Here is a 25,903-nt window from a genome sequence, read left to right as displayed (position 1 = left end):
AGTCTGACACTGAAGCTGCACAAGATAATGACCTCAGGTGCAATAGAATAGGGTGAAGTCAATTTTGTTCTGAAGACGTCCTTTGAAGACCATAGTGAGAGACTGGGTATAGTTCATTTAACTGAAAACTTAAATGGGAGTTAGAGGCCAGGTGGAGAGATTTAGGAGATCAGGGTGTCGGCCAATTATTAAATAGAAGCTCTATGTCAACAAAAAGACATAATACAGTGTGTGGGTACAATTGGGACATTAGGCAATGTATCCCTTGGATCTAGGAGGTACAGTAGGAATCTTTTTGTCTGACAGATGATTTTCCTACATACATGTGGGCACTGCTAATACCAAGTTTTGACCAATGTACCTGTTTTTCTCCTGTTGTATGAGAAGATGGGCTAATATCAAGCTGACTAGTAATTCTGATTATGCTAAATATATTTGCTGACATGGAGAAGATACAATGATTTACGATACAAAAAGACACAACCAACAGAGAAAGAATTCTTCCAGCATGACTAGGTTTATGTTGCTGGTTTCAGATGTAGTGCTGGCTTTGTGTACATAACACTGGCAGCACCTCTCCTGTTCTGCACCATAAGCAGCGTGAAATACTGAATGCTTAGTTCATTTCAAGCTTAGAGCGGCCTGATGCATCCACCAGAAACTTGTGAAACTCACAATATTTAATGAATAACAGTTGTTAAGAGGCTTCATAAAACATTGCCTCATTCTCTCTGCCAATACACCTAGGTTATAGCAATCTCTGTTTAGCAGTGCTTGGGTGTGTTCAGCAATGACCTTGCTTATGTTTTGCTCAGGAAAAAATACTGCTTTGGCTTCTTCAATTCATGCAAGAACAAGGGATTTCCTTGGATGAAATTGACAAGTGTGGAAACAGCGCAGTTCACATTGCGTCGCAGCATGGGTACCTTGGCTGCATACAGGTAAGAGGGGTCTCTCTTATAATATAATGCCTTATGTTTGGGAGATACTGGGGGTCATTTATAAACTTCGCGCAGGGCAGATTGGTTCGCAAAGTGAATATATTTGCCCTGCGCATGGTTATATTTATAAAGCTGAATAAGAGGGTGCATACAGAATTGCGAATTTTTTCTTCACAATGCGAATGTCTAAAGGGGCTTTATAAATGTCACAATTCGCAAATTGCGAATCTTTATGCGCACACTCTGCGACTCAATTACGCCACAACTTTGGTGGCGGATAAAATATTCGCAAAACAGTTTTGCAAACTGCGAATTTAATGCTATTTTCGCGCACAACAACCTCGCACATTGGGTGCGCTCGCGCAAACTCCTGTCTCATTTGCGCGCCATTTGCGAAAATTTATTCACACTGCGAATTCGCAAAAACCGGAAAGACGGGCAGAGCAGTGCAATATATTAGCACTCAGCAAAAAACATGCGCAATACAACCATTTGCGAAAAATATGCGCTGCGCGAACTTTATAAATGACCCCCACTGTCTTAAACCTATTTGTTATATTTTTGGGGTTTTTATTTAGATGTATACAAGAAATATTCAACCATCAGGTCTTTAGAAAATACATAAGCCTATACATCACAAGAAAGCTCCAAATTGCGGAATGTCTGTCTCCCATAAACTCCATTATATCCAAATGGTTCCGATCCGAAAATTCAATTCATATTTGATTCATATTCGATTAGTACAAATCAAATTTTTCTCCCAGAGAAAAAATTGAATGTCAGGAAGGCGATTAACATCTCCAAAAGGCTCAACGGACCTCTGCCATTGACTTGTACATGAATTAGGCATGATGATATTCGAATTAGGACAGTTTCCATAGTCTCACATTCTAGTTTAAATTCAAATAGGGGGATTAAAATTCGAATTTGTGAATTTTTAAACTCAAAAATTCGAATTGACAATTCAACCCTTGATAAATCTGCTCCCTAATGTTTATATGATTTTTTTAGTAGACTTAAGGTATAAAGATCCAAATTATGGAACGATTAATTATCCGGAAAACCCCAGGTCCCGAGCATTCTGAATTACAGGTCCCATACCTGTAATTGCTATGCAATGACTTGTAGTTACAGAAGCTTTGTACAACAAAGGGATTGAGATGCGAGTCGCTTTTGTGCATATCTTTATTTCACTAATTTCAAAGCTTTTTCAGACAACTCCCTCTAGTGGAAGTCCATATTTGTGTTTCTATATGTATAGTGCAGATGGAGGACAGTTGGGTCCAATCATTATTATGGATTCTATTTCAAAGAACAATACTTTTTATGTAGTGCTGTTTCTCTTTTGTTGACCAGCAGCTTTGTTTAGGGCGTTGATAACAAACCACATCAAGGATGGGATGGTATAATAAAATACAAAAGCACATGCCAGAAGTTTGAGTCGTGTGAGTCAGGCTTTGGCAGGGTCTGGAGCATAAGTGAGCCTCTAAACCAGTGATCCCCAACCAGTAGCTTGTAAGCAACATGTTGCTCTCCAACCCCTTGAATGTTGCTCTCATTGGCCCCTTGAATGTTGCTCTCATTGGCCTCAGATCAGGTGCATATTTTTGAATTCCAGGCTTGAAAGCAAGTTTTGGTTGTATAAAAACCATGTGTCCTACCAAACAGAGGCTCCTGTAGGCTGCCAGTCCACATAGGGTCTATCAATAGTCAATCACAGCCCTTACATTTCGCCGGCGGTGAATTTTTGGCGAAACGAAACGGGTCAAATTTGCCCATCCCTACTTGGCACTAACCAGGAACATTTTTCATGTTTGTCTTTCCCAACTCTTTTTACATCTGAATGTTGCTCACAGGTGGAAAAAGGTTGGGGACCCCTGCTCTAAACTATACATTTGTTTAACATATAAAGGTCACAATCTTGAATGTCTGCTGCATTTTGACAAATATCACAGACTATTCTGCTGCCTAATTATGAGGATGATAGCAAATGGGTGCACTTTATAATCAAGCTGCTCCCATTGTTTAACATTCGAAAGAATTTAAAATATTGATGTGTTCAGTAAATATTGTTTTGCAGCTTCTTGGTTAAGGCAAAATCATCAAATATAACCAGTTGTTGTCAGTGTGCTGATTCTGAATGCAGCTTGCTCTCTCTAGGGGATCTAATGTCTGGTTGCCTCCTCTGATAGATATAGGTTACCCTCTCAGGGGTTATAAGGGGTGTGACTTGGGTAAAGTACCTATAGTCACAGCTTTAACAGTGTTACTACCTTACTGATTCCAATAACCATAGGCATTAAGGACAAAACCAGGGGCAGACGGGTTGTGTGTACATAGCGAAAAGAAAAGCATTGCATGAAGCCCACATCAAAGGATAAAGTGGGGGCACCACACCATGAAGAAATCAATAGTAGGGTAGTAGAGAAGTATGGAAAAATCTCAGTGCCCACCCCAGTCTAAGGATGCATGTAAGCAGCAGAAAAATGTAAGTATGTAGTGAGATTTCCCAATGGTTCAAAACAAAAAGTAGATTGAAATTAAAAAATAATTTATTATTCAATAAGAAGGAGGCCTAACATGTCTTTTGCGGGACTTACTCACAGGCTATGTGCTATGATTTTGTACTTTTAATTTACGTTTGTTTTGGATTTTTGGAAATTCTCTACATACATAATTCCACTTTCCTGTGTGTACAGCAACATAGAAATCATTGCTTAGTGATTTCTGCTTCCTGACTGATACAGGAAAATAAGCAAACATTGCAATCTGGTCTATGTTTTCTACAGCTTCTACACCCCTACTCTTACGGGCAGATTTATCAAGGGTTGAATTTCAAAGTAATGGGAGTTTTTTTTGAACTTCCATAACATCAAAATTTGAATAAAAAAAGACAAATCGAAATTAATAAATTTTGATTTTTCTTTTTTTATTCAAATTTTGATGTTATGGAAGTTCAAAAATCTACGTTTTTAACTTCATGTGAATAGGCTGTATTCGACGTTAAATCGAAGTTTTAGCGCATTCGATCGAATTCGAATCGAAGGATTTGCCCCAAAAAACTTTTTCAAAGTCCACCAAATAGGTTCTAGGAGGTCCCCCATAGGCTTAAACAGCAATTTGGCAGGTTTTAGATGGCGAATGGTCGAAGTTTTAAAGAGGCAGTACATGATCAATTTCGATACTCGAATAGTTTATTTTTTCTTCAAATTCAAATAGAATTGTGTCCTATTCGATAGTCGAAGTACACAAAAATAGCTCGAAATTAGAATTTTTTTATTTCGAATTTTCAGTTTGACCCTTGATAAATCTGCCCCTTAATATAGGACTGAGTTTTTAGGAACATGCTCTTGTACACTAGCCTCTAGGCAGCATCTTGGAGGTTTTCCCCTTCTGAAAGTCTGAACCAACGGTATCTATCGTATGACACTGAGAGATTAAAAAGGCTAAGCTTTATTATGTGCCTCTGTTTATAGGAATTCCTCATACTGTGAGAGCCAATTAAGATACACTCATTGTTTTTACAATTATATTTTCAGGCTACACAGTATTTTGAGGACTCTTTTGTGCTGTGTTGTGTACAACTATATTTGAATCCCAAGAAGAAGGAAACTTCAATTACCTTTAGATGTACAGGGTTCGGCTAAAACACTTTGGTAACTACATCACTGGTGGGAATCGAATTTTGTCTCATGAAATAAATGTCATTATTCTTTGCAGACGTTGGTTGAATATGGAGCCAATGTGACCATGCAGAATCACGCTGGGGAGAAGCCCTCACAAAGTGCCGAACGCCAGGGCCACACTATGTGCTCAAGATACTTGGTTGTGGTGGAGACGTGTATGTCTTTGGCCTCTCAAGTTGTGAAACTTACGAAACAATTGAAAGAGTAAGCAATATTAATCATAAAACAAATCTCCTTTACCTCGAACCTTGTATCTCGCCTGTTACAAAATGATATCAATTGCTGGTATATCTTTTTGGGGAAGAGGATACATTTGCCTGAAGACTTTTGACTTGGCAGGGTCTCTCTATTCAGAAAATGTCCTACTAACAAGTGGGTTACATATAATGGGTATGCACAGTGCACTCTTGAGCGGTAATTTACAAATACCAAAAATAGAGCCCCTTAGTGTACCCAGCACTTGGGTCTGAGCCATTGCTGAGCTTGGCACCTCACACCAAGTTAGGGTGGATGGTAGAGGGCTGGAGGGGGGATACATATGTGTCACTCCCATCCTAGGGTAAGAAGAATTTCACTGGCACACAGGAGTTGCGATAGCAGGACAAGGCCTTGCAATTTTATTATTTTTATCAATCACATAATAAAATTGCAAGGGCTTGCCCTGCTGTCGCATCTCCTGTGTGCCAGTGAAATTTTTCTTACCCTTGTTGTGAGGCAGGGCCGGAACTAGGGGTAGGCAGAGTAGGCACGTGCCTAGGGTGCAAAGCTGGGAGGGCGCCAGGCACGTACCTCCTCTGTCGCCTACCCCATTGTCCGGTTCCCTTCTCTTGCCGACTTTTGCGCTTTGTGCGCTTCTGCGCATGCGCAAATTCGCGCGTGCGCACGCGAGCGCAAATGCGCGCACACTATACAGGCGCTGCGAGTGCCGGGCCTGCCTAGGGCGCCTGCCCAGCGTGGCCCGGCACTGTTGTGAGGTGGCCAATTCCTCTATCACTGGGCACCAGGATAAGAATTTTTGGGTCTGTGTGGTGTGCGGCTTCTCCAAAGCTCTTCTCTCTCCCATCCTAGACCTCACGAGGGGAGCTTGCCTTGGGGCAGGCTACAGAGTGTAAAATACATTGGCAGCTTGTGTCTGCTTTTTGCACTGGGCCTTGCCAGTGGTACATGAACCCTTTGGCCTGGGTGGGGTGCAAGTTCATTCTCTACTTGCTACAATGCAGGACATGTAAGTAGTAAAAGGAAGTGACGTTTGTGATATTATATTGTACAGGTATGGGATCCATTATCTGGAAACCCATTATCCAGAAAGCTCCAATTTACGGAAAGGCCATCTCCAATGGACTCTATTTTATCCAAATAATCCAAATTTTTAAAAACGATTTCCTTTTTCTCTGTAAAAATAAAATAGTACATTGTACATGATCCCAACTAAGAAATAATTAATCCTTTACTGGAAGCAAAACCAGCCTATTGGGTTTATTTTATGTTTAAATGGTTTTCTAGTAGATGGGCATTATGAGGATCCAAATTACAGAAAGATACGTTAACCGGAAAACCCCAGGTCCTGAGCATTCTGAATAATAGGTCCAATACCTGTATAAAAGTATTGTCAGTGCAATTAAGGATGTACAGCCTGGGAACTGAGGTTCAACAACAACTGGAGGAATGTAGATTGGATGTTCATGGCTTTTATCATTTCCCCCCTTTTCACAGTGGAGAACCCTAGCAATCGAGGAATAGACAGCCATTCTTATTGCAGGACTATAGCTCCCAGTGCCATTTCTGTACCATTAAAATAATGATATAGTGCCCCTCTGCCTAAAATCAGCTCACACGTCGCGTTTCCCTTTTACGAGTTGTTTAAGAGTTTAAAGGCAAGAACCATGACAATAAAAGCCAAAAAGTCAGTTTAAAAGTATTCTGGGATTAAGCTACAAAGCGCTCAGAGTCGGGAGGGGCTTTCTGACACATGAAACTGCAGTTTAAATTCGGTGTATTTCTTTACAGGCAGACGGCTGAGCGTATCAATTTACAGACTCACCTTCAGCAGCTACTGGAAGCGCACAGAACCGAGGGGAGATCCCTCCCCACATCCCCCAGGTAATAAAATGGGGTCTGTTCATGCCCTGCCAAAAGCATGACGGCAAAGAGCAAAGTGCTAGGAAGGAAGAGAATAAGATAATAAACAGTGAAAGACTGGAGCAGGGTCAGCTTCAAATTACACAGGATACAACTACACACTATACTCATATTTGCTACACACTATACTCAACAAACTCACATGTGCTACACAGGATACTCTTATAAAGGTTGTGTGTGGTTCCTGTTATGCATTGCAACACTCTTCCTTTAAATCATTAAGTAGGATTATTTTCAATGTAGCTAGTGTTGGACTACAAGTCTCCGCAGCCCATTTGAGGCTGGGATTTTGAATTCAGCAACAGCTGCCGTTAAAATAATGGAGCACAAAGAGCTGCACTGTGACACACTATAGCCCGGCGTTCACGCACAAATGGCACGTTGATACTACTTTTGATTCCTCCTAAAAATCCCCTGGATTATGTGTACATTTTCACTAGCTAGAGTTTCACGTCTTGAAATTCACTTAAAGGATTTGTGTTCTACGGGTATTTGTTTCACGCGTTAGGAATGACGAAGTCTCGCACTCCAGCACACAATTTAATATTTCATTGGTCTCTGCAAGGAATTGAAATGGTTACCATGAAATCTAATAGGCCAGGTAGCGAAGGTCACGCAGGCTGCTGAATATGTGCTTCCCACCACAAGGTAAATGCTTTGTTACACAGAAGAAGCCAGTTAGCAGTGAGAAATAGGAGCAATCGAGCTGAACAAAAGTGTTTTTATTGCAAATAACACAGATGTCTCTATAAATAAAAGTATCAATACAATGTAACGGTATAGAGTTAGTTATGCGGAAACCCATTATCTAGAACCCTCCAGATTAGGGCATGGCCATGTCCCATAGACAATATTATACATTTATAATCACATAATTACAATTTTTTTTAAAAAAAACGATTTCCTTTTTTCTATAATAATAAAAAAATACCTTGCACCTTGCACATTTCCTAACAAATGGCACATAAACTATACAGTGGACTCATGTAGGGCAATATAACAACTCTATTTTCTTTCATTAAGTTTTCCTGGACTTGTGTAGTGTAATGTATTTGCTGCAACATATACGTTGTATGCAAATTAAGCTGGCCATAGATGCAAATATCCGATCATACGAATCATCGTACGATCGGACTTTCCCATCTCCCGACCCGCCACTAACCATTCAGATCAAAGTCTTACCAGTCAGATTAGTTAAAGAACAGATCAGCAATGTTCTGCCCCTGACAGCAATCGTACGATATCTACTGTATGTCCAACCAAAGCTAGTGACAGTCTCCCACTGAAAATCGTACGATCGGCAATACACGCAGAGATATTATCGGCAGCCGACAGAAATGTTCTAACCTGTCCGATCGACCAAAAGAACGATCTCCGCCGGACGAAAAATGTCGGGACTCTCCACACACGTTCTGAAAATCGTACGAATCCTCGATACGTACAATCAGATCTTTGCGTCTATGGCCAGCTTTAGGCAACGCTTTGCTTGGGGTAGTAATGCCAGCACAACTTCGCCATCATTCGGTGCTGTGCACGCAACTTTGGAATTTAGCATTGTCCTGGCGAATCTACGCCTGTCAAAGTGTTGCGCTGTGAGCAAAGCCGTCGCTGGCAAAGTTTCAGAGGTTACTAAATTTGCCCCTTTGGGTTAGGTCTTTAAGCCTCCCTTTATTTTAATATAATACAGTGAAACCTCAATATTAAGAACCCTGATTTTGAGTTTTCCCACATTTTACATTTTTATATATGCATTTCAATGGGTGCATTTCCCTGATTTTTAGTATTATTTTCCCACATTTTGCATCACAATTTTGTTCTGATGTTCCCAAAAACTGCTTTTTTTTCCCTCTATGAATTTTATTATTTGTGAAATAAAAAGGTTTAAAATACTAACCAGATGTATATTTTGCCATGGTTCTGTCTGTAAATGGTCAGTTCCAATTAGTCTGCCCCTTATACAGTCCTGCACCAATCACTTATTGCTTTAGGTTGTGTATGTGACTGACAGAGAGTCTTGCACATGCCCCCGTACAATAACATTAATGCTGCAATGCTTAACCCTTGTTATTAACACAGTAAATATTGTATGTCAGTAAAACAGAAACCCTGTGCTTATATACTTTCAGTACTGGAATAAAAAGTTACATTAACACATTTCCCTGAATTTACATTTTCCCGGGTTTTACATCATTTTTTCCTGGTCCCCTGAGAAACGTAAAATTGAGGCTCTACTGTATTTATAAAGCGGAAACATATTCAACATAATTGTACAACAGAAAGGCATATATACAGATAACATACAAAATCAGGCAGATAAAGAGATGGAAACTTCCGTAAAGTATATATATATATATATATATATATATATATGCCAGTGTATATCAGCCCCAGAATCACATCTTAAACATCTCTCACCTGCCATTCACATAAAAGGAAAATGTTTTTGGGCTAAAAATGTACATTAGTTCTTTTTTGATGCAAGAACCACCATCATCAGGAGGCTGGCATTCATGCTAATGAAAGACAGCGCCAGTGGTTATCAAAAATGTCTCTCGTACCAAAACGCTATGAAATAGGCCAAACAAACCACATACAAATGATGCAACAAAAACAAATTGAATACAAACAATGCGATAAATAAAAACATACAAGTGGAAAAATACAAACTGCAAGGAATGAAACAAACAGTAGTGAAAAATAAACAAGAATCGACAACATGCAAACAACAGAACAATCTGAATCATCAACCCATACAAAACAATGGAACAAATATAAAGTCAACCACATCCAATGCAACACGTAGAAATGAGCAATGAACAAACAACACACAAACAATGCAGCTGGCAGAAAAAAACATTTACGATATAGCAAGTAGATAAGGCACAAAAACATGGAGTGTGCAAGCAATACAACAAGTAGAATAGACCACATAAAAATAATGAACCCGGTAGGAACAAACCACAGACAATACATCAAGCAAAAGTAAAACAAGTTCTACACATAAGGGTTTATAACGTCACAGCAAATTTAACCTAAAATAATACACCGCTAACATCCATCAAGTGACCTGATATAATATGCACTTTCTGTTGTATTAGGAGAAGAATGGTATAAACGCAACCTCATTCTTATAAAATATGTACCTGATGTACATTTTCTCTTTGTCACAGCTCACCATCCTCCCCTGCATCTGCCAATCACCAGTATAAGGCAATTGACCCAGAGGAGTTGAATCAAAAAAGCAAACTTAATGGTTATAATGACAATTATCAGTCGTTGAATTCATCTGTTCCAAGCCGTCTGCGCTGCCGGGCACTAGACGATGAGTCGGATAAAATCCTGCGCCAGTTACTGGGGAAGGACATTGCTGAGAATGTTTCTAGTCCAGAAAAGTTGTCATTGGAATTCCAAGATGGCCAAGCCCCCCGGAGTGGGAAAAGGATCCCCCCAGAAAAGAGAGAATATAAACTTGCCCGCTTGCGGCAACTTATGCAACGATCCCTCAGTGAGTCTGACACGGACTCTAATAATTCAGAGGATCAGAAGAATCCTGTAGTGAGAAAATCGGACAAGCCAAGGCCACAGCCCATAGTAGAAAATGTAGAGAACTCAGAAAATCTGCAGCTAATTATAAAAAAGCATACTCAGGCAAATACTACAAATAGAAGGTTTCCTTTTGGGTTAAAGTCTTCCAAATCTGTAGATGGTCATAGTCCATCCCCGACATCTGAAAGCAGTGACCCTGACTATGAACCCAACTACCAGACGTCAAGCATACCTCAGTGCTCAGGAGCAGCCGAATCCAGTTCTTCCACAAACAGCAGTTCTGCTCAAAAGACTACTAGTCCAAAAAGTGCCCTAAAATCACCATCTTCCAAACGAAAAACGTCACAAAACTTGAAACTTCGAGTAACGTTCGAGGAGCCTGTAGTGCAGATTGAACATATTGAGGATGTTCTGAATGAAGAGAAAGAAGGCAACAAAGCTCAGCCAAGGGCCCCATCGAATGGCGAGACAGGAGAACAGCAAAAGAGGCCATTTGGGGCATTAAGATCCATTATGGAAAGTTTTAGTGGCAACCAGAACAATAATAATAATTGTCAGGCTGCAAACACAGCCAAAGCATCATCTTCCTTTACCTCATTAGGGAGAAAAGCAACAGAGGCAAAGGCCAATCCCGCAAGCCCAGCAAAGGGAAAAAACAAAACAGTAAGTGACTCAAAAATGCACTGGCATTTGGTATCTATATGTGGCTGATAGCCATGCAAATCCATAATGACTTTGTGTTCAGTAATAGTGTGCTTTACAATAATAGCAGCCAACCACCATTAAGTTTCTTCTTTTACATGGGTGAAAATCGTCAAATGCCTTACCTGCCTGATTGCAAGGCAACTAAATCTACTGAACTCTCACTGCAGCTGTATTATTTATTCTTATAAAGACCAGGGTGGCATACTGTCTAATATTATTTGTGTATCTAATTGGTAGCTCATCCAGTGACAACGACATCCTAATCTATCTAAAAGTATGGCTTATGCTTGTCATAAGGATGAGTTCAATAGATTTCTAAGGTCATTTATATAAAAAGATTTTATCCATTCCACCTTGTATATGCGGCTGCACTACCTACAGTCCACACACTCTAGTAATGGTGGTGCAGAGCCCCACTAGACTGTAGGCCGTGACATACACTATAACACAAATTAATAGAGGTGCTGCACACACTCTATATAACATGCACAGGAGCTTACCCCATTAATTGTGACCACCTGAACTTCAGCATTTGGGGGGAGTGATCCTCCCTTTGTCAGGACAAATATTGATGCACAGGTGAATACAATAAATGGGATAAGCCTGCATGTTATATAGACTGTGTGTGGTTCCTTTAATATTTTATATAATATTTAAGTCTTATTATAACTTGAAAGAATTGTTCATTGTAAAAATAAAAACTGGGTAAATAGATAGGCTGTGCAAAATAAAAAATGTTTCTATTATAGTTAGTTAGCGAAAAATGTAATGTATAAAGGCTGGAGTTACTGGATGTGTAATATAATAGCCAGAACACTACTTCCTGCTTTTCAGGGTCATGTTTTGCTTTTGAATCTGAGCTGAATGCTGAGGATCAATTGCAAACTCACTGAACAGTTATGTCCCATGTGGCCCCCCTTCAAATCATTGACTAACTCAGAGTGATAGAGCTGAAAAGCAGGAAGTAGTGTTCTGTTAGACATCCAGTCACTCCAGCCTTTATATTACTACTGTTAATTATATGTCAAACACTCCAGCCTTTATACATTACATTTTTGTCTAACTAAATATATTAAAAACATTTTCTATTTACCCAGTTTTTATTTTTACAGTGGACTGTTCCTTTCAAGTAGCAGACTACCATCCCCAACTCTGCACCCTTATTTTGTGGCTTTTCCAATAATTTCCCACGCTTCATGAGCTGTTGAGCTTTACATGCTGAAGATTTAGTTGCTTGCTGTGATCATTGAATTGCTCTTGGCAGTAGATTGAAGTGAAATGCCTCAGGTTATACTTTCTTAGAATTAAACAATTGTCAAACTACCCCAAGCACAAAGAAACACTTACCTTTGACAAAGGTATGCATATTTAAAGTATACCTATAACTTAATTTAAGCCTGCTCTTTATGATGGAATATTTCCACATTGCACTCAAAAGTGACAAGTTGTACATGATCACTAGCAGATCACTTCTGTATTGTAGCTGACAGTATAAATTCCACACATAGCATTTCAATGAGGAACATTTGCTTTAGGGTAGGACTACATGGCCGACTTTGATGCGATCCGAAGCTAGGCGACAAAACGCGTGCATCAAGTCGGATGCAACAGGAACAAGGTAAGTAATATAAAGTCGGATAGTGTCGCTGCGTTTGCATCCGACAGTTGTGTCGCGTCGGATTACCGGTGCGACACTATCCGACTTTATATTACTAACCTTGTTCCTGTCGCATCTGACTTGACGCACTCGTTTTGTTGCCCAGCGTCGGATCGCATCAAAGTTGGCCGTCTAGTCCTACCCTAAAGCTTCAAATAATCTGTCCCTTTTTGTATTTGCCACCATTACTGAGCTGAAAGATTTCCCTTCCATGAACAATGCAAATTTTAGTCTTCCTTGGATTAAAATATCCAAAATATCCAAAAATCTTCCCTGTTCCCTAAGCAGCACTTCTGATTGATCCATATTCTGCTGAAAACACCCATTAATGTACCGGCTATGGCAGCTACTAGTATATACAGTATGGCAGCAGCTGATTAGCTGAGTAGCCTGCCAATCATTAGGCAAGTAAGGAGCAAGGGAGATTATGTCACTATGATAGTATCTGTTTGGGGGGTGCACTGCATATGCAGCCTCAGGCACATTAATTCTCTGCTTCAGTTTGTAGCAGACCATCAGTATATTAATTTAGTATTCCTTTAATGTATACATAATAATGTCTAAAGTCTAAAATTAGAAGCAACACATTTGTCAACTGAGAATGATTTTCAGGGAAAATGTCACCTCCAAAGATAATTCATGTAAAAGGAAATAAACATAAAAAAAAGTATTTTTTGTGCTATCATCTCGGTTTCAGTTTCTAGATTTTCTCCATTGGCCACATGCCACTTTGCATGTATGTTATATGGAATGCATTGTGCATGCTGCATGTACTCATCTCTGTGTGCAATTCCCTTAGGAATCATACACCTGCTGTGCCAGTCTTTCCTCTCCTATGGCTCTGCTTGAGGACCTTTCTCCTAATACTGCTGCATGGTATGTGTTGGCACCGATGAACGTGGGGGGCTCCTATATTTTCTATGCGTTTTTGCTTCTTTAAGCTTCCAAGCTTGGATGTAAATTTTGCAGTAACATCAAATAGATCTGCCTATTTCAATTAAAAACATATATCAGCAGTTATTTCTTGCTGACAGCTCTAGCGGAGCAGAATTGGCTACTCTGGCTCTTTTCATATAAAAGGGAAGTCACACTCATAAATCCGACTCGCTGCATAGTACATCTTGGCATCGCTCGAGGTCTCTGCTGAGCACAAGTCATTTAGCAGATGATGTGAATGGAAAGTAAATTTCCTGCCATGTGTGGGAAAATCACCTCCACATTATCAAGTCAGTGCTGTGCAAGCGGCAGGTTTCTCTGTGTTCTCAAGTCCATCAACATGAATGAAGGAGTCGCAGGATTCTCTTTCCTCAAATGTTGAGACATTGCCACCCAAGCAGGTCAGTTTGCCACTTCTTGGTTCCATTAGCAGGATAAACTCGGGGGGCAAAATGTCTCCTTCCCCTTTTAAAATGGCAAAGCTGCAAACAAGACGGATGCAGATGCGAATTTCAGGGCACTACAACCAATGAAAAGCAGTATGGCTGGGTCTATATGCCATATGTATCACAAGCCGTGTGCCTAGATCGCACAGATCTACTAAAGGGCAAAGTGGCTAACGCTAGCAACTTGACATCCGCAGGGACATCAACAATTCACTAACAGGCGCAGATGACAATTCGCTAGCAAAAGAGACCGTCGCTAGCGTTCGTTCGCACTCTATCGCTCAGGCGAATGGTAGTTGCTCCACAAATTTACTAAAGTGCGGATTTTACTGAACTTTACCTCTTTCGCCAGAGTTGAGTTCACCACCTCAGACCAGGCAAACTACTAAAATGAACCTACATCTGCCTCAATCTTATGTCACTTCCATCATATCCTGTCTGCCGAAAATGCATTAAAGATGAAAAAATGCTTGTGACTTTTTCCTTTTTTTAAGAGGAATTGCCTGCAAAAGTCCTAACTTGAACTTTTTTTGGTTAACATTTTTCCCCAGTCATATGAGGGCAATGGAACATTCATTTTACAGTGGGCTCATGTCTAGGGCATTATATGATCTCTTTTGTCTTTATTAAGGTTCCTTGGACATTTGTAATAAAAAGTGTCTGCTTCAAGCATTTGCACCAACATCTCTAATATAGACCTCCATACGACTTTAATTCAAAAGTTGTTCAAATGGACCTAAGGGTAAGATCACTAACGACTTTTCGCTAGGCATAGATGAACGCTAGCGAATCTTCACTATGAAATGCTCACACTGAAGAAGTAACGCTAGTGAAAAGTCGCCAGAGTTCGGCACCCAGGACGCAACTTCGCATTATAGGGAATTAGTGTAGTGGTAACGAATTTGCACCTGGCGAAGTGTGCGAAGCAGTCGATGGAAACAATTCGCCCTTTAGTAAATTGAGCCATGTTTGTAAATAGGCCAATAGCAGCATCAAAATACCAAACCACGTAATGTAAAATCCTTGGGTAAAAAATGAAGGTGAGACCTGCCATGAATTGAGTGTTAACACATAATGGCAACATGGGGTTTTGTCAATAGCTGGCACATGAAGCCATTTCCAAGATGGCAGCCAAACTCTGGCAAGAATAGCCATAACAGCCCATTAACAACTGAATTGTTGTCGGGTGTCTGTGCTGTAAAACCTGCTGTTTCCTACATGAATACTCATTGGCAGCATTCAGAAGCACTATATACTGTACATGAGCATGGAGAGGTAGAGGTACAAAAGCATCATTCCTCCTGCCCCCAACCATTTCCTAACTTGCACAATATACAGACAGACAAGTTAGGGAGTGGTGGCAGACACAGGCACTCTATTTAACATCTCTCCTATGGCAGGCAGGAAAACATGGATGTCTCCATTGTGCAGGATTTTTAAGCTGACATAATGTGCAGAGTGCAGCACAACCCGTGCAGCTAGTTGAATTTGACTGGGCCCTTAGGGATCCTGCACTTGTGTCATATAAGCTGCATAGTCACTTGCCAATGGCATTTTGGAAAAAACAAACTGCAGTAAATGCTTATACTCAGGTAACTAATATACGCCTGCCCAATGAACCCTGATTATTGTAGAATATTATCTTCTTTAAAAAAATGCCATTATGTGCCATTAGCCTTATGTCGTATAGAGATTCGCTTTTCCGATTTTCATTCAAATATAAAGGCAAGGCTTTTTATACGTTTGTTATGCCAGCAACTAATGTGCCTTTAGTCACGTTTAGAGCTTTGCTCCTAATACAGAATCTTTTATAGCAAATCCAATACCACTTTGTAGTGAAACTAAGTTTTACATTATTATTGTTTGATTTTCCTATGTGAAATAATTAGTTATAAATAAAGCCCAACATTACCATACATTTGCCATTTTATTATCCACTCTTAATAGAGGAAACAGACTGCATATCTTTAATGACTTCCCGTGTAGAGCAAGAATGAAATTGAATTCTCTTTAATATACGAAAACTCTCTTCCTGCTTTGGAAAGGACGACTTGCTTAGCATGTGCTTGTGCGTTCCAACTGGCAGCCAACACACCAGCTACAGAACTCGATCATTGTGCTTTTCTCTTTTTTTTCAGCCTTTCTCGCTAGGCCTGTACAGAACCAAGTGCTTAAAGCGATACTGACACATTACTATAAAAATCATAGGAACATGTCCATATCAAGGAGGTGCTGCACGCCGAATAGTTTTCTCTAAAAGCTGACCTTCATTAAGCCGACCCTGCTAAACTCTGCGACACTGCTAAATGATCTTCTGCGTTGTTCAGTGACGCTGGGCTGGGGGCGGCGCGATCCTTCCATAGACTGATTACAAAATGAAAACACAGAAGATCCATTAGCAATGTCAGAGGGTCGACTTCACAACGGTTTGTGGGGCTGGGGGGGGCTTTGAGAGGGGCTTTAGTGGAGACTATTCAGTGTGCAGCACCTCCTTGATATGGACACGTTCTTGTGATTTTTATAGGAACATGTCGGTATTGCTTTAATATATATTTTTTATTTTTAAGTGATGTGGGACTTAAAGTATCTCTACTTACCATGGTGGGCAGAGCACAAATTCTCTGGAAACTGAACGCAAGTTCCAGAATTAATCACCTGACAATGGAGCAAGGCAAGAGAGGGGTTGCATTAAACCAGTGGTCCCCAACCAGTAGCTGGCGAGTAACATGTTGTACACCAACCCCTTGGATGTTGCTCTCAGTGGCGTCAAAGCAGATGCTTACTTTTGAATTCCTGGTTTAGAGGCAAGTTTTGGTTGCATAAAAACCAGGTACACTGTCAAACAGAGCCTGTCAGTCCAAATAGGGGCTACCAAACAGCCAATAACAGCCCTTATTTGACATCCCCAAGGACTTTTTCATGCTTGTGTTGCTCCCCAACTCTTTTTGACATTTAAATGTGTCTCACGAGTAAAAAAGGTTGGGGACCCCTGCATTAGACTGTGAGCCTAAGGGGGGTTGGGAAGTGGTTCACGCAAATAACACGGCTTCCTTTCAGTCTGTGGAATCAGGTATATCTGTTTAAAAAAATGATTTATTTATATTTTTGGAAGTTCAGATTATGTATGTCTTTTTACGTGAACTGAGTTGAGCTCATAATAATAACAGGGTTATATTTTCTCTTGAATTGGTTTTGCCCTTTGTGTTTATTTTGACCTCTGTGGAATAAGATTTTATTACATTTACAGTAGTTTTGACCCCAGGTTAAAGGAACAATAACACCAAAAAATTTTTTTAAAGTAATGAAAATATCATGAACTACTGCCCTGCACTGGTAAAACTGATGTGTTTGCTTCAGAAACACTACTATAGTTCATATAAACAAGCTGGGGGAGAAAAAAACTGAGAAAAACAGAGAAAAAAATACATTATTTTGCACATTTTCATGTTTCGCAAATGTTTCCACAGTTTTGCAAAACACAACAAATTTGCTCATCACCAGTTATAAATTCATCCTGTCTTTAGTTTTTTTGTAAATATCATGTTTCATTTATAGGGATGCACCAAACTGGTTCAGGATTCAGATTTGGCTGAATCCAAGTGCCTGGCTGAACTGAATCCAAACCCTTAAAGGAACAGTGACATCAAAAAAAGAAATATAATGAAAATATAATGTAATGTTGCGCTGCACTCTGTTTGTAGAAACAATACTATCGTTTATATAAACAAGCTGCTGTGTAGCCATGGGGGCAGCCATTCAAAGCTGAAAAACTAGAAAAAGCACAGAATACAATTTTTTTGCTGTTCCTGTTCATTTAAAATCATGTGACTTTAGGTCATATGACTATGAAAATGAATAACTTTTTGCATGGGCCTTTTTTTCTGCTGGGATTCGAATAACTTGCGTATGCAAATTAGGAATTGGATTGAGTTTGTGATTCAGGTGGACACTTTGTGGGGAATTCAGTATTCTGCCAAATAAAAATTAAAGTGGATTTGGTGCATCCCTGGCTTTTTACAATTTTTACTCTACTTTGATTTCCCTATATTTGGGATTAGCTCCGAGGTGCAGAGGATTTAGATGAACCTTCTCATATTTATCTGAGATGCTTTCTATAAACAGGTCTGACAGTTAAGAGGTGGGGGGAGAGAAACTGCTGTTGTGAGAGTGAATCTATGAGGCTGATGTTAAAATATTCTTGGGTGCATCCTATATAACTATTTCAGGGTGGAAAGAGTAAAAAACAAGATGGTGGTTTATAAATGGTTCCTTTTTTACATCCAACCCATCAGATGTGTTGAATAATAGCCTTTATGTTTGGTACATTCGCCAGATCAAGAAAGAAGTGTCTAGACAGTGACCGCCCAGCATGTTTATCCCTAGGATGTTAACTCCATTGTTAAAAGGAACTATTAAAACAAATGAAAATCATATTGCATAAAAATTAATTTGTGCCATGCGCCCACACACTCTGCTAATTGCCGTTTACTTCACAAATAAGGAGTGCCTGCAAATAATAACCCGAATGGACTGCAGCATTCTTGGGTGTGGAGAGTGAGAATATTTAACACAAATGCTCTGGTTTTATTTTAAGCGTTTTTTTTTTTTAAAACGCCTTGGAATGCAGGAATGTGACCACAACTCATTAGATTTGCTGGAATTTAAATATAACAATAGCCATTGGCATTTAAGCAATTCTATCAAAATGGAAATAAATACTAACAGCAATACTAGGAGCATTTTATTGATTTAGGTGGGGTGTTAATCATGGGAGGAATTGCTGTATTTTTATATCCTCTTTAGATTAGTTTGATCAGGATTTATTATTATTACAATTATTATTACAATTTATTTCCTTTATTTATATAGTGCCAACATATTCTGCAACACTATACAGAAATGATTTATCATTCACATCAGTCCCTGCCCTAGTGGATCTTACAATCTAAGGTCCCTATCTCATTCACATGAATTATGGTCAGTTATATCAGAAGCTATAAGCCATTACTTAAAGGACAAGAAAAATTAAATTAAAGAAGTAGCTATAAATGTTGTACATTATATTTTGGGCTTCTGTACCAGCCCCAGGCAATCAAAGCCCTTTAGCAGGGAAGATCTATGCCTCCAAAGATGCCCCAGTAGCTCCCCATCTTCTTTTCTGCTGATTCACTGCACATGCTCTGTGCTGCTGTCACTTACTGAGCTTAGGGACTGACTCCAATATACAGACAATATACAGTACACCTAGAATAGAAATGTCACAATATAAGGCTGATTAGTAATTATTACGGATAATTACTACATGGCAGCACAGAGACCAGTGCAATTAGCATCAGAATTTAATAATCAGCCCTGTAGCATCAGCATATATGATAGGCCAACCTTATTTTCTGCTTGATAATTTGCAACGACCCCTAAGCTTAGCTTCTCAACAGCTGCTCAGAGCCCACTGAGCATGTGAGTGTCACAGACACTTTCCAAGACGGTGACCCCCTGTGACAAGTTTGAAGTCCTGGATCATTGCTGCTATTGACAAGCTGAAACTTTAGGCTGGGGCAGTAAGTTCAGTATATAAAATATGGCATTTTTAGCCATACTCATTTTTAGGGTTTAGTTCTCCTTTAAGCCCACTGAATGTGCCCACTTTGGTGCATGAAAAGCAAGGCATGAGAAAGCCCTGTACCTAACACATGCCTCGACCAGCTACAGGGCTCCCATTGTATATTACCCCTATAGGAATCCTCATATTGCACCAGTTGAATCACACACAATTGAAAGAAATTGTAACCCTATGTCCCATCACTTCCCTTGCAAATAAAAGCGGTGCCAATTTATCCATGGTTCCACTTCAAACTGCTGTGGGTTCAATTGTAATTCTTGGAAAGCATGTTGCAGTGTGGGTAAAGAAAACATGACAAACTGCAACTATTTTCCGCTGTCTGCATACCATTTATGTGCAAGCATTTCTTAGTGAAGATGCGCTAGTGTTTGTTTGTAACTAGCGAAAATTCGCTAGGGATCTTGCATTTAGGTCAATTTGCATACAGCGGGTAATTTAAAGTTGTATGGACGTCTTTATTATAAATGGTGCAAATGCTTGAAGTTACCTCTTTTTCTTATACATGTCCAGGGAACCTTAATAAAGACAAGAGAGTAAATTTAATGCCCTACACATGAGCCCACTGTAAAATGAATGTTCCATATGTTATGAAATGTCTGGAGAAAACCGGTTCGACAAAAAAAGTTTAAGTCAAGACTTTAGCAGGCAATTCTGCTTCAAAAAAAGGAAAAGTCGTCAGCGTTTTTTGAACTTTGATGCATTTTCAGCTCACAGCATATGATGTAAGTGACAGAAGATTGAGGAAGATCTAGCTGCTTTATAGCACTTCGCCTGGTCTGAGGTGGCGAAGCCAACTCTGGCGAAAGGGGTAATGTTCAGTAAAATCTGCATTTTAGTGAATTTGTGGAGTAACATTCGTTCGCCATAGCGAAAACTTGCCTGGCGATAGAGTGTGAATGACCACTAGCGACGGTCCCGTTCACTAGCGAATTGGCCTCTGCGCCTGTTAGTAAATTGGCGATGTCTCTGCGGGTGGCAGCGCTAGTGAAAAGTCTGCCTCTTTATATTTTTTAATGTTCTCTCATATTCTTACATTATGATACACAAGAATAAATTATATCCTTATAAATGGTTCTTAGTGATGTCACCATTTATAATCAGTGCTTAGTGATATAATGTGTCACATGACTCACTGAAACTTGTGTATCATAATAAATAAAGTACCCCCTGTTGCAAAATATGAGGATTAAAGAAGTCACCTCGAGTTCCATGACCTGTATAAAATGATCATGAAACTCCTCGGTAACTTATAATATCCTTATATTTTACAAGAGGGGGTACTTTATTCACTATATAATCTACAGTCTGGTCATTTCCCTATGGGACCAGACTGTAAATTATATCCCTATAAACGACGCGTTCTGGCATCAGAATTCGCTAGGGATCTTGCAGAACGCGCCGTTTATAAGCTTAAAGTGACAGCACTTGCAGCTGCTGCACTATCCCTACAGCGTTCTCTCCATTTGTAACCCCCTCCCACCTGTCTTCCACACATAACTCTCTTACTTTACAGGCGCGCTGCTTCTGTCCCTCTCAACTATCGTCGCCCTTAATTTACTTTCAGGTCTCTCTCTCCCAGCCCCTCCGTCTCCGGTTTCCTGTTTTTCTCCGCCCACCCATGATGCCTCTCCTACGGAACGCATTTTAGTACATGCTGCGCACAAATACCTTTGCTGCATGCGTTGTCCTATGCCTTCTTTATAGCTCTTTCTCCTCCTCACAGTGTCACTCGCTCCCCCTCCCACCATGGCAAAATCTCTCTCTCCCTCTCATATTCAGCTGCCCCTCCCATCCTACGTGTCCAGTCTCACTCGTGTTGCTTTTCCTCATGCTCCATTAAAGGCAGAGCTGATGATCTCACCCATGGCAGGTAAAACTAAAAAAAGCTAAACAAAATCAAATGGAATACAAATAAAAGGAACAAACAAGGGAGTACAGGCAAACACAAAAAAAACAACATTAAATAAGGTGAACACACACAGGGGAAACAAACAGGGTTAATAGACAGCCAGGATGTAAGACATGCAAAAACTGTAGATTATAATGCATAATGTACCCCCTACTTAAATTTATAAAGATATCAGAAATCACCTCGGAGTTATGTGACCTGTATAACAGCACTCGGCCTGCGGCCTCGTGCTTTTATATAGTCACATAACTCCTCGGTGACTTATAATATCTTTATAAACTACAGTAGGGGGTACATTATCCACTATATATTTTACAATCGGAAGTACTTTATTATGTACTTATGTATTTATTAAGTACTTTATTATATTATGGACTCCCTGCTGTAGTGGCCTCTATGGTCCTGCAAACTGTTGGATGTGCCAATGAATAAAAATGGATACAGACGAGGGCTGAAGACTGGTTGTATATGTGTTTAGTAAGTTGAGGCTACAGGTAGAGTAATTGGAGTGGTCCCTCCAATTCATTCATTTCTATACAGGATTAAAGAAACAAAAAACGTCACTTTGCAGCTTAATGACTTCCTCTCTAATTTTAGTCTTTATTTGTACAACATTAGTCTGCGCTGAACCTTGCATGGGGCATACCACGTAATCCTGCCGACATCTGTTTCCCTGCACAGAGAGTGATGATTGGACTTTTTAACACATTTAAAAGAAACGTACTTGTCACTTTGTAGGATCAGCTGGCTGCCACAGTGAACAACTTTTAAAAAATAGTGGCCAAATCCACCATATGCCAAACTGCAAATCTTAGGAAGAAAAAAAATGAAAGAACCCCTCGCTTCCTTTAAGATTTGTTGCTATTGGCCTCCTGCAAGCTTTCAGGATTTTATTGCAGTTGTTTTAAGATAGGAGCCTTTATAGAACGTTGTTTCATTATAGTTATGTTTCTCTATATATACACGGAATAAGTATGGCAAAGGTACTAAGTTCATGTTTGGGTTAAAGGCCACAGCAGTACAGTATTGTATTTCTAGTCTATACAATCTATGAGGAAGCCAAGGGAGTTGTTGCCATATAAGAAGGGTATGGGCTGCCAACACCACCAATGGTATAATTTCATAGCATGCTTGGTCTTCTATTAAGAGGATTGTGCCCAGACATATGCAACCTTTATTGTGACACTTGAAGCAGGATTCCTTATCACCAAACATAGCCTCCTTTAAGTTCTAACTATATTAAAGGTAGGCAGAAGGGGTAGGTTTAGTAATCATCTGAATTGGGAATGGCTGATACTTTGTGTGGTGCTTCTGCCTTGTGTTTGCAGTGTGCAGAGAGATACAGCATGCCAGCAACATGGAGGTTCATTTTGTGCCGTGTCCTCAGCATGTTCATAACTGACCTCTCTGCATGGTGCTTAGACTCTGTCTGGTTTAAACCCATTGTATGCACAGAACTTTCCTTTGTTGCTGCCTAGAGTTTAGAAGGTACCACACTGCTCGCTGTGAGCCATTCGCTATGAATGACAATAAAGGGTGACCACTAAACGCAATTGCACAGCTGCTGCATATTAGGAAGACTGTAGCCAAGCAATACTGTAGCTCCTGCATATAAAGAAGATAGATAGATAGATAGATAGATAGATAGATAGATAGATAGATAGATAGATAGATAGATAGATAGATAGATAGATAGATATTTAATATATATCTATAAAATATCTATAATAATAATAATAAATCAAATTAAAAAATCTTGTAAGTATTAAATAAACCCAATAGACTGGTTCTGCTTCCAATAAGGGTTAATTATACCTTATTAGGGATCAAGTACAAGATACTGTTTTATTTATTTATTTATTTTTTAAATTGGATTATTTGTATAAAATGGAGTCTATGGGTGACGGCCTTTCTATAATTCAGAGCTTTCTGGATAATGAGTTTCCGGATAACATATCCCATACCTGTATAGCACATTTTGGGCATGTTAATAAATCTGCTGTAACCTTGCCTTACAGTGGAAAGGCCCCTAAAACAGAGGCACATCTTTGATGGATTTTTTCCTCTCCCAACCTCAGATTTATTTAGTGTACAAACAAAACTGCCCTAAAATGTTCTTTCTCACAAACACACTCTGGGCTGCCCAAAAAGTCTTGGATGAACTCAGAAAACATGTAAACGTGACATTTTAATGGGTTTGGTGTACTTTCAATGCGTTATCCATCATTGTTACAGAAAAACCAAAGAGACATCTGTGTATGCGCTTCCACTTGTTATTTCTAGAGGCAGCCAGAACGAAATGAATAATGTGTGTCCGGTATGGAAGTATTGTCAGCTATTAAATGATACACAGAGCCCAGACAGTAGAGAAGTACAGGCTTTCTTATTGTTAGGGACTCGTAGGAATCGCTTGTGCCGGATATCAGCCTGCTCTCTGCAAATACAAATATAACTGACCACCTTTAAAAAAAAGAGATAACAGCCCACCTGGAATAAACTGGAGAAAGACTGAGCCAGTGTGTAGCAGATGTTACTTAAAAACTCAGCTATAACTTCATTCCAGAGCAACAAATTCAACATAGAGATATGTCTTGATATTTAATTGCAAGGTATTGCAGGGTTCTTAGTAGCACATTTGCTCTCATTTATTTCAGGTTTTTGGCTCAGTAACTCTGTCTTACGGCTGCTGCGCCAGTGAGCATCTATACAGTGTAATATACAGGCGGCATCAACAATGAGACACCAATGTAAAAATTAAAGTACATTTCAAAAGGGTTTATAAATGCCTAATGATGTCATAGCACCACCCCTTTATTTAACTTTTGAATAGCCCCATCTGGGTTATTGTAATGGGACCTGTTATCTGGAAAGCTTGGGACCTAGGGTATTCTGGATAAGGGGCCTTTTTTAATTTGAATCTTTATACCCTAAGTCTACATTATATAGACCTAACAGGGTTGTTTTGCCACCAATATTGATGTATGCAGCTTAGTTACCATTACTAGTACCATTACTAATTGATTATTACCGTGAAAAAGGAAATTATTTTTAAAAAATGTGAATTATTTGTTGGACATGGGAGATGGCCTTCCTATAATGCTGAGTTTTCTGAATAATGGGTTTCTAGATAAGGGATCCTATACCTGTACATTATAAACCCAATAGATGAACAATGGGAGGTTATAAGAAGCTTGTGGGCATCCTGACAGTGTAGGCAGAACCAGTAATGTTTTTATAGAATCTAAGGGTAATTAAAAATGCAAAAAAGAGCCTTCAGTCGGTGACCTCACGGAGCTGACCGGGTAACATCATGGGGCAGGGCTATTGAGTGACAATCAGCACTTGCCAGATTGCCGCGTGAATCTAGGAGAATCCAGTTTTGATCTGGGCAGCCCTTCAAAAAACCACAATGTTCAGGTGAAAAAGGAATAAGTAGCAACCGAATAATGTGTATGAAAATGTTTATTTAGGGGATGTCAAGTCACAATAAAAACTTACTGTCTTTGGCTGCTGGTTAAAAATACTAGAAATGCTATAAACCACCCCTACTTACTGCACTGCCGACCATAAAGATGCTTTATAGGATATTATAGGGCCATGTGCTGCTGCTATTACTTATGGACTAAGAGACAGTGTCAGTAATTTATTCCTTGTCCTTTCCAGGCCTAATATGATAGACAGAACATTGAAGATGTTTCTTGATGATATGAACAGAAAAGAAGAAGAGATGAAAGAATTCTTCCTCTAAAGGTCCCTGATGACAAGACATGCCAGGCTTGTAGCGCAAGAGCTTACCAGCAACCGCATACCGATGCCTTACATTTCTACTGCCTTTATTTTTGCAAGTCGATGAAGAAAAGAGTTGATTTACTGTGGGCACTTTTTCATATGATATACTCAACTTTCCTAAGGACTGCAACCCCTTTTCTATACTGTAATAACTGCATGAACTAGATTGATTGCCTGGAGAGACATTTAGACCATTAGATGCATTTTCTTGTATATTGATTTTTTTTGTACCAGTTTGTTTTGTATTTATTACTGACAACAAAGTTGGATCTTTTGCTGTGGCACCATAAAACCCACCTAATAAAAAAAGAAATTAACCAAACGTACTTTCTTGCTGATGACCAACAACAGCCAAGCTTAAAAAATATGGAGGCCGCCAGTATTTATTTGTGTGTTATCTAGTAGTCGTAAGCTGTTTTCAGGCAGTTTACTGTATATTCAAGTTAATGGGGAGCTTATTTGGGCTACTGGAAAAAGGGGTACAGAGCCTCAAGTAGCTCCCTGTGCCATCACCCTTAAAGGGCATGTA

The 25,903-nt window shown here is 39.6% G+C and overlaps 1 protein-coding gene across 2 annotated transcripts in view; it reads left to right on the top strand.

Annotated features, from left to right (window-relative positions):
* Positions 1-25,696, top strand: part of sncaip.S (synuclein alpha interacting protein S homeolog) — a 149,375-nt gene extending 123,679 nt beyond the window's left edge. Inside the window, exons 8-13 of one of the 2 annotated variants that reach the window (XM_018244288.2) lie at positions 816-941; positions 4,662-4,831; positions 6,635-6,727; positions 9,937-10,975; positions 13,474-13,550; positions 25,249-25,696. In XM_018244288.2, coding sequence (XP_018099777.1) covers positions 816-941; positions 4,662-4,831; positions 6,635-6,727; positions 9,937-10,975; positions 13,474-13,550; positions 25,249-25,333 — 1,590 coding nt within the window. In that variant the 3' untranslated portion in view covers positions 25,334-25,696. The remainder of the gene's footprint in view (positions 1-815; positions 942-4,661; positions 4,832-6,634; positions 6,728-9,936; positions 10,976-13,473; positions 13,551-25,248) is intronic. The other variant, XM_018244289.2, reaches the window with a different exon arrangement.
* Positions 25,697-25,903: the final 207 nt, after the last annotated feature.

This window comes from Xenopus laevis, chromosome 1S (assembly GCF_017654675.1).
Source record: "Xenopus laevis strain J_2021 chromosome 1S, Xenopus_laevis_v10.1, whole genome shotgun sequence".
Lineage (NCBI taxonomy): Eukaryota > Metazoa > Chordata > Amphibia > Anura > Pipidae > Xenopus > Xenopus laevis.
This window is presented reverse-complemented; position numbering and strand designations above follow the sequence as displayed.